Below are 17,927 nucleotides of genomic sequence, written 5' to 3'. Positions count from 1 at the left end.
GGCTACAGTCCATGGGGTCGCAGAGTCGGACACATCTGGGCAACTGAAGATGAAGAAGATACTCTTCAAGAAGGCTTCTGGAGAAAGCAAAAAGGAAGAAGAAGAGTAAAGTCTGTCTAAGTTCTCAGGAAGAACAAGCAAGTATGCTTCCAGGGAATTTGGCTCCACCATGAGGCCTCTGGGCACCTGCAGAGACCAGCAGCCCCACTGAGCAGGCTGCCTCTGCCCCAGGGTCACCACGCTTGCCAGGCAGGGCCGTGCTCCCGTGAGACGTGGAGACAGAGAGTGTGACATGGGGACGCATGGGAACTGCCTGGCGGATAAACACGTGTGTGGCCACAGGCTCCTTCATCCAGTGGCTGAATCACTCAAGCTCCACGTTTTATGCTCTCCAAATATGCATTTGAAAAGTCAAAGCTTCTTAAATGATTTGAAGAGCATGCGGTATATACATGTGTGTACACACACACACACACACACACACATGCTCCATCCAAAAAGGAAGTAATGGAAGACTCATCATTTTTAAAAGTTACTGAGCTCATGCCCATAAAAGGCCAACTCGTTCACTTTTCCACAAGTGGTCTGTTGCTAACCAACTGATTAGTTTGGGCAAAATAAAGGAAAAAAAAAAAAAAAAAAGGAAACCCCAGAATAACTTCTTAAAAAATAAAATATCAGCAAGGAAGCGATCCACTTCCTAAATGGCCTCACATAAGGTTACCAGGAGAAGACTGAAGAAGTAACTTGTATGGTCATCACATAGCATTTTGAGTTTCTATAAAAGAAATCATCTTAAAAATTCTACAAACTGAGGGTCTTCCTATTTTCTGAGCTCCACGCCGGGAGCGCTTCTTTTAACCCAGGATGAAGCACACGACACATCCCCCTTGGCTGCTGGGCCTCCACTTCAGAAACACAGCATGCCCAGAGGTGTGTTAAGAATTCCGAAGCCCGGCTCCACCCAATTCAGTGCAATTCACCGCTGCAAACCGGGCCAGGGGAAGGGGGCGTGGCCGAAGGTGAAAAAATAAACGTCCCGGAGGACATCTCTGCAGAGGATACAGCTGGGCGGGAGACAGGACACACGAAAGGCGCCATCGCGGGGATGTGCAGCTAGCACCATGGTGACAGAGGGAAGAGCCATGTGCAGGTGGGGCGAGCGGACGCCCTCACAGCGGCAGCTACACCTGAGCTGGGTCTCGCAGGACCAGAGGCTGGGGGAAGGCACAGAAGGAACGGAACTGCGTTCCAGGCCAAGGGGACAGCAGGGTAAAGGATACCAGTGCGGGGCCCAGCCCGTTAAGGGAAAGGCATGTGGACACATGTGGGAACAACACCCTCGAGAGATTTCCATGTCACTCACACATCCCCAGGCCCAGGCAGCCTGGGCTCCAGCCACCCTTGGACACGACCCCTGCGCCTGAGTGGTCGCACACCCATCCCATCCCATCTGGTCCTTCTCGGCACCCAGAGCAACCCCGTGAAAGCAGAAATGGATTGGGAGACACCTCCGTGATGTTCCCAATCAACTCCACTCTCCTCTCGTCCTGCAGCCATCTCCTCAAGGTCACAGCCGCTCCCTGAGACTATCACACCCCTGCTGGCTGGCTAGCTGCTGTCCTCCGTCCCACCGGTAGGTCCACACAGGGAGGAGCTCAGTTTCCTTCTTGCTGTATCACCTGGACCTTCTGTATCACTCTGTGTCCTCCGGAGCTCAACCAACACTTGCTGAATGAAGCCTCCTCTTGAAACTTTGCGCGCCTCCCCGTATGTGTGGGACAGAATCTAATGCCGTGAACAAGACGCCAGGCCATGCCCGCCTCCAGCTTTCCCATGCAGCTTCAGTTTGCTCACGAGGCTTCAGGCGGGCTGGCTTCCCTCCTGCCTCGAGACCCTGACCCTGCCTGGAAGGTTCTTCCCCTGCTCCCCACCTGCCGGCCCCTCTGTGTCCTTCAGACTCCAGAATCCACGTCCCTGAGAGAGACCTGCAGGTAACTCAAGAATCTGAACACCTCCTGTGGGCCAGGTGCGTGCTCCGCCAGCTGGAAAACACGGCAAGGACGGAACAGAGAAGGAATCTCTGCCCTCCACCTCGATCTAAATTAGGTCCTTCTGTCAGACTCTCTCAGGCTCTGGTATGTCAGAACACTTTGCGAAGCGTCCGATTATATGTGGGTTTGCCTGCGTCTTGCTCCAGCAGGCGCTGGGCCCGGGACGTACACCACCCTGTCTCCAGTATCTCAGGGGGCCCCCAAAACACCGCACACAGCCAACAGCAGCAGTGACTGAGCCCGCAGCCTGTTCACGTCAATGGTGAGACTCAGGCTGAGGAACAGGAAAGACAATGAGGCCCCGGTGTGGACGGAGAGCTGACAGACACAGCGAAGATGAGCACGTGAGCAGTCCCCTGACCCTGAACGGTTCACCCTCTTTCCCCAGACAGCTGCCTTTGCTTAGCATATCATCTGTTTTATAGATCAGTAATACATGGAAGTATTCTCCTAATTTAAGACTCTGCATTAACACCATCTCACTTCTCTTTTAACAAAAAGAACATCCAAGAATCAAACTAGTTTGGTGATTTACAAAAAAAGGAAAAAAAGTACATTTGATAAAGTAATGTAGATTTTTATGTTATTTTTTAGTTTTTGAGATATAATTCTCAAACTGTAAAATTCAACCTATTAAAACATACAGTTCAGTGGATTTTAGTATATTTATTCACAAAGTTGAGAAATCATCAGCCCTGTCTAATTCCAGAATATTTTCATTAGCCCAAAAAGAAACCCTGTGGCCCCTGGGAGTCATTCCCCACTCTCCCCCTCCCCTCAAGCCCTGCCTCAGTGGGTCTGCCCATTCCCAATCTTTCAAGTAAGTGGACTCATTCAGTCTGTGGTCTTCTGTTTCTCGCTTCTTCCACTTTATGTGTTTTGAAGGTTCGTCTGTGTGGCAGCATGCCTCACTGTTTCACTCTTCTTACTTATTTACTAGTATATTTTTAAATACAAGCATATTTTCCTCAGCATAATACTACATATCTCCAAGAAGCTGCCCTAAAGAGAGAAACATCTGAAATACCATGATAATGAAGGAAAAGAACCAAGAACTTACTTGCATTGAGCGTGAAAATACTTGATCAGATTCTGAAGTAAATCCACTCCCTTTTTAATCTTAATTTCATTGACCTTCAGCAGATACTGTTAAAAAAAAAAAAAAACAAAAACAGGAAATGTCATAGAAACAGAAAATGATCTGAACATGAACTTCTGAGGACAGGTCACCTCTGGGCCTTCTCTGACATCCTGTATTATGGGTAGGTCTCATGATAGATGCTTAATATTTTCTGAAGGCCACAACTAAATGCTTCTTTTATTTTGGTGCCACATGAATTACCTGACCTTTGGGTAATCAAATGTTTAGCTTTAAGTGCCAAGAACTCCCTGCAATAAAACAGTCTATCTTAACCAGCTAGGGGAAACTTTTGCCCCAGTTGCATGGAAGAGTGAAGATGGTTAGAGTGAAAGGGTTCCACCTTCTGGACTCTGCGGTCCACATCCCCTGTTCCAGGGCCCTTTCTTCAGGTAGGTCATTGTCTAAACACTAACTGCAGGTCTTCCGTAGTTAAGGCTTTGTCTCCACATCTCTGATATTGAAACACTTCCCCGACACTTTAAATAAACATTGTGATTGTTTGAATTTAAAAAAACAAATTTTAAATTCAAATAAATTAAAATCATTTTTAACTTGGAGAATTCATTAACAATCATAAGACAGCAGGAAACCCCAGGGATATATAGAACTAGCATCAGGACGTACATTTGCTCTTTGCTAAGAGTTTATAGAACAAAAGATCCCATAAATTCCCTCTCCCCTTCACTATCAAAATAGGATGTATTTACAATCCTGAGAATAAGTCACCTCTAAGATTGAAAGCCCCCTAGAGAGCTGCTGACCCCCGCTGACCACTGGCATCTCAGCTGTAACCTGGGAAACTCGCCTTCAAGTGTCCTCCTGCCCAGCTGCTCTGAAACGGTAACTACATCATTGCCTTTACATCCTCATCTCCCTCCTTTCTGATACTTCTTCACTGTTAATTAAATAAGATGTCTGGCAATGTAGCAAAATGGTTAGATGGTTAATGAGATGTTTGGCCATGTGTCAACATTAAAATCCATGTGCCCTTTGACCTGGAAATTCTACTTTTGGGTATTTATTCTAAGAAGACAATCATAAAAATTTACAAAGATGAATGGAAAAGAAGGTTCATTGCAGACTTGCTTGTAAAAATGAAAAATGGCAACAAGCCAAATGTAATGAACAGGGAACTAAAGTGTGGCGCATCCATAGAAAGAAGGGCTATTAGTGATTAAGCCAATAAAGCAGAGACTTCCTGATGTGCAAAGATGTCTGTGGCACACTAGTGAGTGAAAATAATCAGGATACAAAGCAGCAGTAGAGAATGATCCTGGTTACACAAACTGTCTTTAACGTACGCGTACCAGGGACATCTGGAAGATGTGCAGCTAAATGTCAAGGTGGTTACCTTAATAAATAAAATCTGTAGTGACTTTTAATTTCTTTTATGCATATACACATATATACATGGGTTTCCCAGGTGGTGCTAGTGGTTAAGAACCCGCCTGCCAATGCAGGAGACATAAGAGACACAGGTTTAATCCCTGGGTTGGGAAGATCCCCTGGAGGAGGGCATGGCAATCCACTCCAGTATCCTTGCCTAGAGAATCCCCATGGACAGAGGAGCCTGGCGGGCTACAGTCCGTTGGGTTGCAAAGAGTCGGACATGACTGAGCGACTAAGCACGCATGCATGCACATATATACATACACACACATATATACTGACCAATGTTTTAAAGCACATATTTTTATAATGATAAGAAAAGCAAGGGCGGATCTCTCATACATTCTCTATTCACATGAGCTCTGTATTACCGATCTGGCATACTGAATGTCTTTATAAAATTCGTTTTGAAGAAAAAATCCCACAGGTTTAGAATAAACACCTGAAAGTCACTTCTCTACATTAGATCCGAGGCAACTAAAATGGTAAACACCTGAACAATGTTGAGCATTTACAAAGCTCGAGGGCTTCAGTTTGAGGAAGCGGTTGCACGATTCTAAAGCCACTGTAACTGCAGCAGTCTTCACTCTGAGGGGCCAGGTTTTCGGGGACTGCTTTTCAGACACACTCTCTTTCCAGCCCAGGTCTGGCTGGTCAGCGTCCGCAGCTTTATCAGATGCGTCCTCCTCTGCAAACTCCGACCTCACAGCCCGCTGGCCCACCTCCACTTCTGTGCCTGCACACGGCACTGGGCCCTGCCCCAGCCAGCTCTGCAGAGCGGGGACCCTGTGATGCTCAGCACAGACTGGGGACCCGCCCAACAGACAACTCGTGTGTGTGACTTAGCGGTGTCGGGTAGATAGCACCTTTCCAATAAAATAACCCTTCTGACAGTCCTCACAGCCCATTCGCCCAGACAAGGACAAGCCCCAGTGCTGGGTGCACACTAGGTGCACGCTACAGAAAGCACAGCCTCAACACGAGGAAATGCCAGTAACACCCAGGCTGAGTTTCTCGTCCCTGAACATACTTGAATAAGCAGTCCTGCAGAGTTCAGGTCAACAGCTTTCCTCCTCACTAGCCAAAGAGAGAGCACAACCTGAACTCACACACGCGCCCCTCCAAATCCACTCTCCGTGAAACACTGCTACTTCATTTTATCCCTCTCCAATAAAAGCAACGCCCTGTGTCTGCAGGACATGCAGCGGTTTTGCTTTCTCGTCCCTGTCTCCTGTCATCCAGGCTGATTTCTCCAACACTGTGCGAAACGGACTAGGCAGGTGTTAGTCTAAGTGATGCCTGCTGGGATAAAACAGCATGTGGCTAAAAACATCCACTCTCCTATCTACAGGAACACTTTGAGTTTAGTTACACCTTTCTAAATATTCACGTAATGAAAAACAAAGCAGCAAAGGAGAGACAAAGGAACAAAAAAGACCTAAGACATTAAAAAAAAAAAAAAAAAGGTAAAAGAACAGACTTTTTTGATGTTACTATCGCAACCACATAGACAGTAACATCAAATGTGAATGACTAAAGAATCCCATCAAAAGGCAGAGATTGTCAGACTGGATAAAGAAAACATGACCCAAATATAGGTTGCCCACAGGAAACACACTTCAGAGCCAAAGATATGCGTAAGTTGAAAGTAAAAGACTGGAAAAGGAAACCCCATGCAAACAGAAACCAAAAGAGAGTTGGTGTGGCTGTACTAACATCAGACAAACGTCTCTTGTCCCAGGAACCGATTCTCCTCCGAAGACCACTTAGTGTACTCTGGGAATAGAAACTCATTTAAATACACTCCTAAGATACACATATGGAAAGGCTAGGTGCTTGCTGTAATTAACAAACATCCTAAAATCACCAAGTGCCTTTTGATGAGCTTTGCTGTGGATGGCTTACAGGGAATGGAAAGCTGGCTGAACCGAGTCTCAGTGCCTATCACAAACATCACCCCTGCACGGGCACACTCAAAATGTACGTCTGGACTGCTGTGGGGGAACACAAATGCCACCAAACACGGACACTCCACTGCCACCGCCTGGAGGCATGAGCCCTCGGGCGAGGGGGGATCTGTTTCCACGAGCTGTTTCAACCAACAGCCCCCCAAGCAAGGCACGAAAAAAAGGCTGGAAGCAAAGGCTTGCATGGGTGGTCTTGGGGACTTTCCATCCCTGCTGCTGCTGCTAAGTCACTTCAGTCGTGTCCGACTCTGTGCGACCCCATAGACAGCAGCCCACCAGGCTCCTCCGTCCGTGGGATTCTCCAGGCAAGAGTACTGGAGTGGGTTGCCATGTCCTTCTCCATTCCATCCCTGAACCTCCAGCAAAGAAAAGTTCTGAGTGTCAGTACTGCCATTTTCTCCTCCCGGAGGCGAGGACTCAGGCTGCAGGTGGAGTGGGCCAGAGGACTTCAGGCCTTGGGAGCATCCCTACCCCGAGCAGGGGGAGCCCAGGGTGGGGGTGGGGGGTGGACACTTGCAGAGGCAGGAGCTTCTGGAAACAGACCCTCACGCTCACAGAGGGGACCACGGCTGCAGGGGTGAGGGGGGGGGTCTCACCCCCCCTGGTACCTCCTTAAAAGCACCTAAGGGTGTATTCTGGTTTCCTTGGTGGCTCAGATGGTAAAGCATCTGCCTGCAATGCGGGAGACCCAGGTTCGATCCCCTGGTCAGGAAGACCCCCTGGAGAAGGAAACAGCAACCCACTCCAGTACTCTTGCCTGGAAAATTCCATGGATGGAGGAGACTGGTAGACTACAGTCCTTGGGGTCATAAAGAGTCGGACACAACTGAACGACTTCACTTTAAGGGGGTATTCTAGCTGACTTAAAGCGGAGAAGAGGTGTTTCCAGGAGGATCTGTGTGAGGCAGAAAGAACCTTCTTTCAAGTTCTGTTGTTTAGTCGATAAGTCATGTCCGACTCTTTTGCGACACCATGGACTATAGCCCACCAGGCTCCTCTGTCCACGGGATTTCCCAGGCAAGGATATTGGAGTGGGTTGCCATTTCCTCCTCCATCTTTCAAATGAGTCTTTCCCTACCTTTAATAAACATTGATGTCAGATTAGTCTAACCCCACACTCCAGGAGCCTAAGGCTCCCTGAGGGGCAGAAAGTGGACAACAGCACCCACAGCACCTCCGCGCTGGACTGAGGCCTCTGGTGGGCCGGCCCGCCCACCTCACACGCCCACCTCGCACATCTGCAGCTGGAAGTAGCGCCGCTCCTTCTCCATCTCCTCTGCGATCTCAGCCCCGCTGATCTCCGTGCGGATCATCCCATGGAGCTTGGCATGTTCCTTCTTCTCCTTTTCTATCTTGGTTCTAACAGGTGGAAAAATGAGAGAATCAGTCAAGACAACTCCAGACTGGGGAGCCCCCTCTGTGATCCTGACACCCACCCTGGACACAAATGCTCCCCGAGATGCCTTGGCACAGGACGGACTTGAACTCACTGGGAAGAAAAGATGCGATTTGTCCCAACAAATATCCATCTTGGCCCTTTCTGTTGAGTACTGAACTCAGCAAATGCTTCCAAAGCAACTCCACTGGGACAGTGCTCAAGGTCACAGAGGACTTCTCTGGAGGCTCAGATGGTAAAGAATCTGCCTGCCATGCAGGAGACCTGGGTTCAACCCCTGGGTCGGGAAGATGCCCTGGAGAAGGAAATTGGCAACCCACTCCAGTATTTCTGTCTGGAGAATTCCATGGAGAAAAGAGCCTGGGGGGGGCTATCGTCCATGGGGTTGTGAAGAGTTGGATACAACTGAGCTCTAACACTTTCACAGTCACAGAAGGAAACAGATGGCCTTTCCTGTTTTTAAGCTTCATTCCCTCTGTCTGTATCTCCTGGCTTGACTGTGCTCCTGAGTCCAGTGTGCGGGACAGGGTACCAGCTGACCCCTCCCTGGAGCATGTCCTGAGACGGAGAACCAGGGTAGCTACAAGTCACATCAGTTAGGGAGGGCTTGAACTACTAGACTTTTATTCGGGAGAAAAGCAAACGAAACAAAAGCCACAGAAAGCCCCCAGAAGTGTCAAGGCTACCACCAAGAGACGGGCAGAGACTTCGCACAGCACCCCAAGGTGGACACCAACACTACACAAGCAACACTCCGCAGAAAGCGCTCAGCATGAAATGGGTTCCTCTGGGTCCAGAGTCCCCATGGTTTGGGGACTTCTAAGTCCCCAAGAAGAGGCAAGAAACAGAGCTTCTAATTCTTGTTTTCTATTTGAAGCACGGTGCTAGGCGCACAGTAGACAGTCACTGACTTGAATGGGTGAGTTGAAGGTGACCACTTGGTAGAGATGTTGCTGCAGTTGCTGCAGTGATTCACGCCCCAGGACGGGGTGTGACTGGAGGCCCCTGAGGTCACGGGACAATTACGCAGCCCCAAGGCGCCCCTGACGCCACCGCGACTGCAAAGGGCCTGAGATCCAGTCCAGACGTCGGTCACTCTCAAAATGGTCAGGTATGGAACTGCAGGCCAGGAATTTTAAAGACGTCTTAAGGCTGTTTGTTACGCATCACAGGGCCTCTCAGGATAATCTAATCTCACATGTAAGTGGGTAGAGTGACTTTTAAAATTTATCCCAGGATTGTTGCTGTTATTTTTCAGTTGCTAAGTCTTTACGACCCCATGGACTGCGGCGCACCAGGCTTCCCTGTCCCCCACCATCTCCTGGAGTTTGCTCAAATTCATGATGATGGCAATGAGTTTGTCATTGACATCCAATCTTCTTGTCCTCTGTGGTCCCCTTCTCCTCCTGCCCTCAGTCCTTCTCAGCATCGGGGTCTTTTCAATGAGTTGACTCTTTGCATCAGGTGGCCAAAGGATTGGAGCGTCAACGTCAGTCCTTCCAATGAATATTCAGGGTTGGTTTCATTTAGGATTGACTGGTTGATCTCCTTGCAGTCCAAGGGACTCTCAAGAGCCTTCTCCAGCATCACAATAACTCTGAGTTTTAAAGGGTGGTGCTCATTTGTCCTCCAATTTTGGGATTTTGTGAGTCCTCACCATATCTATGTGTGTCTTGATTTTATAGAATTTGATCTCATTCTTCTTTCAAACCTTTCACTTTCAGAACCTGAAGACTCTCTCCAGCAACCCGCCTCAGAGACCCCCTCACGTCCCAGGTTCAGAAATGCACAGAAGCCTTTTCTCTAAGGCCCGTGAGTCTGGCAGTGACAGCAGCTGAATGGAAGTGGGGAAATCCACGTCCTGCCCTTGGCTCAATTGTCCCTTGTGACTGACCAGAGCAAATACCGAGGCCTGTTGTCCCGTCTATAAAGCAGGAATTCGGATCCCCTTCTTGTTTACTGAACTGAATTGGCACATGGATCCAGGACGCTAACGGGCCAAGCCTAGTGAGTTTGGAGGCTCTCTGGGTTTAATAATCTGTGTTAATATGTGAATGTGCGCCATTAGAAAAACTCCAGAATCTGGAGTACGGGAACTTTAGATTTCTAGGACAGGATGAGCACCAAAGATTTGGTATTGCTTGGTGTGAGCTTTGTGATCCTCTACCTCTGAACAGATGCCCGGGGCTGGTAAAAACAAACAAACCCAATTACCTACCTATAGATACATCTGATTGCCAGGAGAAATACCAACCTCAGATACACAGATGATACCACCTTTATGGCTGAAAGTGAAGAGGCACTAAGGAGTCTCTCTATGAGGATGAAAAAGGAGAGTGAAAAAGCTGGCCTGAAGTTCAACATTCAAAAAACTAAGATCAGGGCATCCAGTCCCATCACTTCATGGAATAGAAGGGGAAATGGTGGAAGCAGTGACAGATTTTATTTTCTTGGGCTCCAAAATCACTGCTGACGGTGACTGCAAGTCATGATATTACAAGACATTTGCTCCTTGGAAGGAAAACTACGACAAACCTAGATGGCGTATTAAAAAGCAGAGACATCACTTTGCTGACAAAGGTCCGTACAATCAAAGCTATGTTTTCTCTGGTAGTCATGTATGGATGTGAGAGTTGTACCATAAGGAAGGCTAAGCACCGAAGAATCGATGCTTTCAAACTGTAGGGCTGGAAAAAACTCTTCAGAATCCCTTTGACTGCAAGGAGATCAAACCAGTCAATCCTAAAGGAAATCAACCCTGAATATTCACTGGAAGGACTGATGAAGCTCCAACACTTTGGCCACTGGTTTGGAAAAGACTGACTCATCGGAAAAGACCCTGAAGTTGGGAAAGATTAAACTGGGCAAAAGGAAGACGGAGCAGCAGAGGATGACATGACTAAATGGCATCACCAACTCATGGATGTGAATTTGAGCAAATTCCAGGAGATAGTGAAGGACTGGAGAGCCTGGCGGGCTGCAGTCCATGAGGTCACCAAGAGTCGGACCTGACTTAGCGAGTGACCAACAATAGTGACATCTGAAAAGGCTTTCTTCTGAACACTTCCCACTTTCCCAGATGGTTTCATATAAAAGTTTCTATTTCCACTGAGAAAACTCTATTACCCAAGGCACAGCCATTACAAAGCAAACACGAGGCATTAAAACATATTTTCTACTTCTCAGGTATTTAAAATAATCGAAACCATTATCCCCACAATCGCTCACCCAGTTCTAGCTAGCTTGATCCTCTCCACTCCAGGAATCGAGAAACTGTGATCAGAAATGTTACAGCAGCTGCCTAAAGTCAACCAGCAGCAGTCAATTAACATTCCTGAAAACAACAATCAGGCAGTCACAGGACAGAAGAGGAGGGACAAGAAAAAGCCTGTCTGAAGAAGTTAACATCAGGAAGGCAGACACCCGGTACGGAAGAAAACATCTAGAATCACAGCAGAACAGGGCAACAGAGTTCTGGGTGAATTCTTTCCTGGATTAAGGTTCATTCAGACAATACCTTTAAGCAATAAAAGCGCAATCTTAAAGCCTCAAGTTACCCATGCTTATTTTTTAAAACAAAAACACTCACATTTTTGTTTCATAGTCCTTCCAAGCTTTATCAAAAGGCTTCTTCAAATCCTGTAAATAGAGAAGAATAAATTAAACTGGACTAATCATGAATTTCTGGGCAAGATAAACTTAATTCTCCCAAGACTAGCCCTGAAAGGAGTATTAATTTCTGCGATAAATGACGTATGTGATCCCATGAAAAATAAAGAGCCTAAGCTCTTAGTATAGGCTTTTTAATTAGACTAGTGGTGGCATTTCTTTTCTAAGAAATTTTTATTATGGAATATACAAAATGCACACAGAATGAAGTGGAGAGAATTGTATAATGTGCCAGTCAGCTAGTTACAATGAGTTATCAACTCACAGCACGTCTTGTTTCACCTAGACCCTGCCCTCTGCCCTAGAATTATTCTGAAATTAAACCCAGAAAGACATAACATTTAATCTGCAAGTATTTATCCCTCTGAAATAAAAGGACTCTGTTTTTTTTCTTTTTTTTCTTTTTATTAATACAAGAATCTCAACACACGTACCCCTGATGTGGGCCCCAAAACAAGAATATAAAAGCCATTTACTGTCTCCTGTGACCTGATGGTTTAGGCGCTCAGTCGTGTTAGACTCTTGTGACCCTATGGACTGTGTAGTCCGCCTGCTCCTCTGTCCATGGGATTCTCCAGGCAAGAATACTGGAGTGGGTCGCCATTTCCTTCTCCAGCGGGATCTTTCCAGCCCAGGAATTGAACCTGGGTCTCCTGCATTGCAGGCAGATTCTCTACAATGTGAACTAGGAGAGAATTGCACGATTCTGTCTGGAACTCAGGACCTCACATTCTCTGATGAAACCTGGCTTAAAAATGTACTGAGCCACCAGAAATTCCATCAAGTTGTTCCCACCTATGTATGCTCCCTTTAACAGGGCTCTTTTGGAAGAGAAAACCCTTTTGTTGCGGGGATTTCTAATTCTTTCTGGCTCTTCTCCAGCCTTCTGACAAGGCCCAAGCTCCACAGCCTGGCACCTAAAGCCTCCAGAGAGGGGGCCAGTCCACCCCATCAGCCTCACCTCCACTCCCCCCAGCTCAGGCCCCGGGGAGGACTGCTTCTGGCTGCTGCAGACTGGCCCGACTTGCAGGCCCCGGGGCAGGACTTGCCCTGTGCGCCCAGCCCTCCCGTTTTCCTGCCTACCTCCCCTGACTAGTTCTCTGGGGCCCCAGGGGACAATGAGTAACGTTCCTCAACGTGTTCACTCCTAACGGCTCACCCGGCCAGACTCCCTGCCCGGACAGCTCTCCGTGCACGGCTTGCCTCTGCAGAGACCCCAGGTCGGCCAGGTTGGCCTTGCGGAGGCCGCTGGGGATCAGAGAACTCGGCCTCCTAAGGACTGAGGCATGGTCGTCTCCCTCTTGTATCACACACCTGTCTGTGCCAGAGACAGGCTCGAGTGACCTTCTGCTCAGCACCTGGCCCCACACTGCACTTGGGCCATACACACATGTGCTCGGGACACAGTTTACGGCTTGAGGGTTTGTGGGAGGCTGGTGAGGCCTCGACGATGGGCGCCTTTTGCAGGATAGAAGAATGAAGGTGGCTCAGGCCTTGCTAGTGCTGATCTCCCAGTGGGGAGACCACGTCCCTGCAGGGGGCCTGTACAGGGGTCAGTCAGGGCTAGACCAGCTGGAAAACCGGATTGCACACAGGCTTCCCTGCTCCGCTGGCCAAGCCCATAGTCATTCAGTTTCCTGTTTCTTTCCCTCCCACATCTCAAGCACCAGCGGGACAACTGGGAAAGCCACGGGTCACCACTGAATGGTGGTGCCAAGGTGGCCAGTCAAGGGAGCCGGAGGTGCCGTGGAGCTATCCCGCCATTTCAGGAAGGCCTGAGGGGTATCTGCCTGGACGGGCCAGCCAGACCGCAATGCCGTCCTCAAACCACTGCCCCCCGGACAGGACTCCGCAGGTCATACCCCTTTCACTCCTTTCAGGTCCCCCTTCAGCAAACTGTCCAGAGGGAAGGAGATTATGTTGTTCATGTTCTGAATCTAAAAGACAAAAAACAAAAAAACAGAAAAATATTCTTATTCCATTTCCTTTTTAATCTAAAGCAAGGACAGTAAGGAGGTTAAAAGAACACATGGTGATAAACTTTCCCTAAAACCCCATCATTAACAGTCTCCGTAACGATGTCATCTTATGAATGAAAACCTAACAGTGAAAAGTCTACATCTGTTTATATTTCACAAAATATTAACCTATTACTGGGCTATGAAGTCTGCACCCCCAGTCTCCACAGCATGGCCCCCAACAAAGGAAACTAAAAGAGAATGTGTGTGAGAGAGACGGAACAAGCACTGAGCGGGTGGGGGTGGCTGGAGAAAGCAGGTAAGTGAGAAAAGGAGGGACAAGCGGTCTCGAGGTCGCCTGCTCTTGCCCCTGAAGCAAGAAGGCGAGAGATAGTGACTTAGCAAGTTGTCACCATGGATTAAATCGAGGGGAACCAAAGCATTCTGACACACTCAGGGCCTGTCCCCGCCAGCCACTCAGCTGTGAGCCAACTGGAAGACACCAAGCTTCAGTGAGCAAGAAAGCTCAAGGCGCAGAGTCCCTGGGTTCTCAACCCGATGAGAATCCCTCCCCAGGGAGAAGAAAGCTGAGGCTCTCGGTGCTCACCTCCCCCGCACACGCCCCCCAAGTCAGCACAGCTGCCCGTGCGACCTGCTGCGGCGGGCGCCTGCGTCACTTCAGAGACCTGCACCGAAATTACGGGACTGTCAACAGATAGAGGGGCCCTGTGTAAGACCCTTCCTTCTTACAACCCAACTAAGGAAAATTTCACTTTTCGTAGCGCTTCCTTGGGCTGGAAGGCCAACCACCATCACAACTTTTACAGCAACGTGGGATCTGATTTCCACGCACTATTCAGCATATGAACTTTCAAAATAGAGGAAGAAATTTACCTGAAAACTACTACTAGCAAGGTGCGTAACCATGCCTGCACCAGCCACCTCCCCTGCCAGATAAATGGTCAAGTCATGACTGTTGTCTCCGAAATGCCTTCTGGGGTAACTTCTGTCTGAGGCTCCCACAGTTCGACTCGGCACGCACCAGCAGAGACACAACGCCCTCAGCTATGACTTGCCAGGATCGGCCTGGAGAGTTCGGACTTAAATAATGAAAACCTGAGTCTAAGGTGAGGCCGTGCAGGTGACTCACCCCCGACAGGAGCGCGCCTGGGTTTCCGCTGAGCCGTGGGGGCTCACACACATGTCCCACGTCCCCACCCACCAGCTTGGCACTCAGCCTGCCTCCTGGGGCTCCAGCCTCTCCACCTGCTACCCGTCCACACGCTCCTTCTGCCTTCTCACCTCCCTGCCCCTTTTCTGGACTGAAACATCACCTCCTCTGCCCGCCCCAACCGCTTCCTCGAAGTTGTTCAGTTTCTCCGACGTGTCCCTGATAAAAACCAAACCTACTTCTGCATCTCGACCCTCACAGTCCAACCTCATTTGCCACATTTCATCCCCGTGTCCAGATGAACAGAGGTCTTTGTCGTTTCCTGCTCCTCGGAGTCTAAGGTCACTGATGACGTGCTCCATCCTGAGCTCACGGTCTTCCCCGTGCCCCTGGATGCCCAAAACCTGCCCGTCCATGAGGATGACTCAGGTGCCACCATTTTCATTAACATCCCAACTGCTCAGCAGGAAGCAATGCCCACCCCCACACCGATCCTCCAATATATTCTTTTAAAAAAAAATTATTATTTTTGGCTATGTCAGGATTTAGTTGTGGCACTTCGGCTTAGTTGCCCTGTGGCATGTGGGATCTTAGTTTCCAGACCAGGGATTGAACCAGTGTCCCCTGCATTGGAAGGCAGATTCTTAACCACTGGACCACTGAGGAAATCCCCAGTATTTTCTTTTTAGAAAATTTCTTAAGGGACTTAACAGGTTCCACCCTGCATTCGCCTTATCAAGCTCACACACGCCACACATCCTAAGGGGCGGCTTCAAGCTTTTCTGTTCTCCATAGCACTCATCTGCTTCTGCTTCACTGACTGCACTAAAGCAGAATGTAGGAAAAACAAATTGTGGAAAATTCTTAAAGAGATGGGAATACCAAACCACCTTACCTGCCTCCTGAGAAACCGGTATGCAGGTCAAGGACACAGAAAAATGGACTGGTTCAAAATTAGGAAAGGAGTACGTCAAGGATGTATTTTGTAACCCTGCTTATTTAACTTATATGCAGAGTACATCAAGCAAAATGCCGGGCTGGTTGAAGCACAAGTTGGGAATCAAGATTGCCAAGAGAGATATCAATAACCTCAGATATGCAGATGACACCACCCTTACAGCAGAAAGCAAAGAGGAACTAAAGAGCCTCTTGATAAAGGTGAAAGAGGTGTTTGAAAAAGCTGGCTTAAAACCCAACATTCAAAAAACTAAGATCCTGGCATCCAGTCTCATCACTTCATGGCAAATAGATGGGTAAGTAATGAAAACAGTGACAGACTTAATTTTCTTGGGCTCCAAAATCACTGCAGATGGTGACTGCAGCCATGAAATTAAGAGATGCTTGCTCTTTGGAAGAAAATCTATGACAAACCTAGATAGCATGTTAAAAAGCAGAGTCATCACTTTGCCGACAAAGGTCCATCAAGTCAAAGCTATGGTTTTCCCAGTAGTCATGTATGGATGTGAGAGTTGGCCTATAAAGAAGGCTGAATGCTGAAAAATTGATGTTTTTGAACTGTGGTGTTGGAGAAGAGTCTTGAGAGTCCCTAGGACTGCAAGGAGATCCAACCAGTCAATCCTAAAGGAAATCAATCATGAATATTCATTGGAAGGACTAATACTGAAGCTGAAACTCCTATACTTTGGCCAGCTGATGTGAAGAGCCGACTGACTCATTGGAAAAGACCCTGATTCTGGGAAAGACTGAAGGCAGGTGGGGATGACAGAGGATAAGATGGTTGGATGACATCACTGCCTCAATGGACATGAAGTTTGAGCAAGCTCTGGGAGAGGAAGGACACGGAAGTGTAGCGTGCTGCAGTCCATGGGGTGACAAAGAGTCAGACACGACTGAGTGACTGAAGTGAACAACAATAAGAGACAGAATCTAGAGATACATTAATAGCTTTAAACATCATATTATGAATGTGGGAATTTGTTAACTCATTCACCATGTATTTATTGAGCACCTATTTTACAGACAGCAGAAAGCTGGCTACAAATGAACAAATCAATGTTTGCCATCTCAGAGGAAGAATAAATATGTTGTTGTCGTTCAGTTGTTAAGCCGTGCCCAACTCTTTGTGACCCCATGGACTGCAGCACACCAGGCTTCCCTGTCCATCACCAACTCCCGGAGCCTACTCAAACTCATGTCCATCAAGTCAGTGATGCCATCCACCATCTCATCCTCTGCTGCTCTCTTCTCCTCCTGCCTTCAATCTTTCCCAGCATCAGGGTCTTTTCCAAGAGTCAGCTCCTCAAATCAGGTGGCCAAAGGATTGGAGTTTCAGCTTCAGCATCAGTCCTTCCAATGAACACTCAGGGTTGACTTCCTTTAGGGTTGACTGGTTTGATCTCCTTGCAGTCCAAGGGACACTCAAGAGTCTTCACAAATATGTAGACACCAAGAATTAAACGAAAAGTGTAAGACACACAACATGCAACATGTTGGACTCTGTACAGATACCAGTGGTTCTGAGCAGTCAGATAGGCTGACTTGGGCTTGGGAAGAACATGACTGTTCCCATTCCTAAGCCTTGACTCTGCCCCTTCGTCCACTGGACTGAAGAGTCCTGGCTGGAGTCCAACAAGTTGGTTCAGTCCTGAGCGCTGCCTAGACAAGGCCAGTGTAAGACCACGGGCAGCAGGAATGGCCCGGGGAGGGGGTGTCAGAGCCGCTCAGGGCAGGAGGCTGAGCTAAAGACACCGGAACAAATAGATACACGGTGGGTTGGGGGAGAAAAAAAATAAGGTGCTTGCTGATTAAAACTTGTGTTTCTAGGAAGAACTCTGATGTGTTTCTATGAGAGGTGCATTACCTGTGAGTGCATGCATGAATGAGTGAGAAAAACAAGGTTCTGCACAGCAGGGAAGAATAGCACCCAGAATTTGTTTACACATCTATTTTAAGACTGTTATCAGAAATTCCCTGGAAGTCCAGTGGTTAGGACTCCACACTCTCACTGCAGAGTGCCTGGGTTCAACCCCTGGTCAAGGAACTAAAATCTCACAAGCTGTGTGGTGGGGCCAAAAAAAAAAGACTTTATTCTTATTTATTATTATTTTTTAAATTGAAATAAGAAGTCAGGTAGTGAGGACAGGTATTAGGTGAAAGAGGTAAACCAGGCTTCAGCACTCAAGGGTTAAATATTAGAGTAAAAACCTAAGGAATGTGCAAAC

At 48.0% G+C, this 17,927-nt stretch overlaps 1 protein-coding gene across 2 annotated transcripts in view; it reads right to left on the bottom strand.

Annotated features, from left to right (window-relative positions):
* Nucleotides 1–17,927, bottom strand: part of ASAP2 (ArfGAP with SH3 domain, ankyrin repeat and PH domain 2) — a 153,203-nt gene that overhangs the window by 55,863 nt on the left and 79,413 nt on the right. For both annotated transcript variants that reach the window (XM_061154787.1, XM_061154788.1), the window contains exons 4-7: nucleotides 13,479–13,553; nucleotides 11,537–11,586; nucleotides 7,781–7,910; nucleotides 3,115–3,200 (exon numbers count right to left, since the gene is read on the bottom strand). In XM_061154787.1, the coding sequence (XP_061010770.1) occupies nucleotides 3,115–3,200; nucleotides 7,781–7,910; nucleotides 11,537–11,586; nucleotides 13,479–13,553 (341 nt within the window). The remainder of the gene's footprint in view (nucleotides 1–3,114; nucleotides 3,201–7,780; nucleotides 7,911–11,536; nucleotides 11,587–13,478; nucleotides 13,554–17,927) is intronic.

Source organism: Dama dama, chromosome 11 (assembly GCF_033118175.1).
Source record: "Dama dama isolate Ldn47 chromosome 11, ASM3311817v1, whole genome shotgun sequence".
Lineage (NCBI taxonomy): Eukaryota > Metazoa > Chordata > Mammalia > Artiodactyla > Cervidae > Dama > Dama dama.
This window is presented reverse-complemented; position numbering and strand designations above follow the sequence as displayed.